Here is a 1,647-nt window from a genome sequence, read left to right as displayed (position 1 = left end):
TACACATAATGACCAGTTTATTCAGTCCTCTAGTCTCTTTTCCCCCAAAACAGCCTGTTTCCTCAGCTATTTCCCACAAATCACCTACTCTAATGATTGTTGCCACCTCTCAAGCATCTACTGTAACTAAGTGGGAGAGGAAAAGTAACTATGTAACAAATAAAGCTGTAGACACAGGGTGCATCTCTCTGGCTTCTCAGTCCCATGTCATAAATGTTAAGATTTATCATACATGTCTGACTCCTGCTTACTGCCCCTATGTTTTGTTTTTTGTTTTTTTTTGGTGAATGGTGTCAATGCTTTAGGAACTCAATTGTATAATGCCAGGGAGTCTTATTTCCAATGTTTGCTCTCACTATAAAAGTCTTACACTGGATTAGCTGCAATCACATCAGTTGACAAAGGTTTCAAATATGTTTAACGATTCAATTAAAAGACAGCGTGAGAGCATGGTGGAGATAGAGAAAGCTTCAGGGATTCCCTTTTTGAATGGTTCCAGAGCATCCATTTTTCTGTTAAGTCTCACAGCATTTTAATCCCCGTAGTGCCCTCATGGAGGCTTGCTTCAGCTCCCTGCTTGTTAGAATTAGGATAAAGGAATGACAACAGGGATACGTGGATGACAAAGTGAAGCCAAAAATAAAGAGAAGTATATTTTCTGTGAGAAACAAGCATAATGTTTCTATGAGAACACCCATAAAATATAAGATAAAGAGGATGATAAATGAAATTAAAATTTTCATGGCTTTCACGTGAACTTCTGTGTTGAGATCTCTGAATTTTGATCCAGTGGATTGCATCCTCCTTCTGTGTCTCCAAAGGGAAATGGTTAACAGGAAACAAGTAAATACGGCCACCATAAAGAGGGAAATGGGCCCCATATTGGCAAAAACATAGTTTATAAGTAACTCTCTCTTCTCCAAGTGGATCAGCCAAGATGTGTTGTTATGATGCACTTTAATATTTTTAATCACTGTCACAGCTAGTGGAAAGGAAGCTAGCCATGTTATAATTAAGTATCCAATTAGAAAGACAAAAACTTTATCAGCTCTTCTCTTCAACCAGAGAAATATGTAGTGGGAAAAGTTTGCTATCTTCAGGAAATAAAAGATGCTCAGGCTTGTGGCAAACCAGACACTCAGATGGTTAATAATGACCCATATGTAACTAATGCATTCATGTAGATTGCTAGGCATAAGCGTAGTCAGAAAGAAAACCTTTGTATATGCATCTAAAGTTATTATCCATATGGTAAAAACCCTGGAAATTGCCAAGCCAGTGAGAATAAAGTTAATCTTGGAGAGTTTCTTATTCCTGACCCAGTTTGTACAGTTTACAAGTACAATAAATATATTCCCTAAAACACCCAGCATAGCTTCACTAGTGGCAACAGAAAGGAGGATGCTTTCCAGCATACTTAGCATCCCTGCCAATTTCTAAGATAGCTTTGGCTAGACCTGGTGTGGGTTACCTGCTGCAGAATTGTTGGAAGTTGTGGCTACTTGAGGTAGAACTGATATTTATCTTCTCCCTTTAAATATTGACTCCAGAGGACATCAAGAAGGTGTGGTGTTGAAATGAGAAATATTGTCATAATGGTCACTCCTGTGGCTTCTGTAAGATCCAGCTACTCTACAGAATGTGTGT

The 1,647-nt window shown here is 38.4% G+C and overlaps 1 protein-coding gene across 1 annotated transcript; it reads right to left on the bottom strand.

The window, feature by feature from the left end:
* Nucleotides 1-515: 515 nt before the first annotated feature.
* Nucleotides 516-1,424, bottom strand: LOC116904577 (taste receptor type 2 member 104). Its single transcript, XM_032907373.1, has one exon. It carries the CDS (start codon nt 1,422-1,424, stop codon nt 516-518), a length of 909 nt encoding a protein of 302 aa, XP_032763264.1.
* Between the last annotated feature and the right edge of the window lie 223 nt (nt 1,425-1,647).

Source organism: Rattus rattus, chromosome 6 (assembly GCF_011064425.1).
Source record: "Rattus rattus isolate New Zealand chromosome 6, Rrattus_CSIRO_v1, whole genome shotgun sequence".
Classification (NCBI taxonomy): domain Eukaryota; kingdom Metazoa; phylum Chordata; class Mammalia; order Rodentia; family Muridae; genus Rattus; species Rattus rattus.
This window is presented reverse-complemented; position numbering and strand designations above follow the sequence as displayed.

Bases quoted from the DNA above. Each gene is read 5' to 3' on its own strand.
- LOC116904577 (XM_032907373.1), bottom strand. From the start codon at position 1,424: ATGCTAAGTATGCTGGAAAGCATCCTCCTTTCTGTTGCCACTAGTGAA.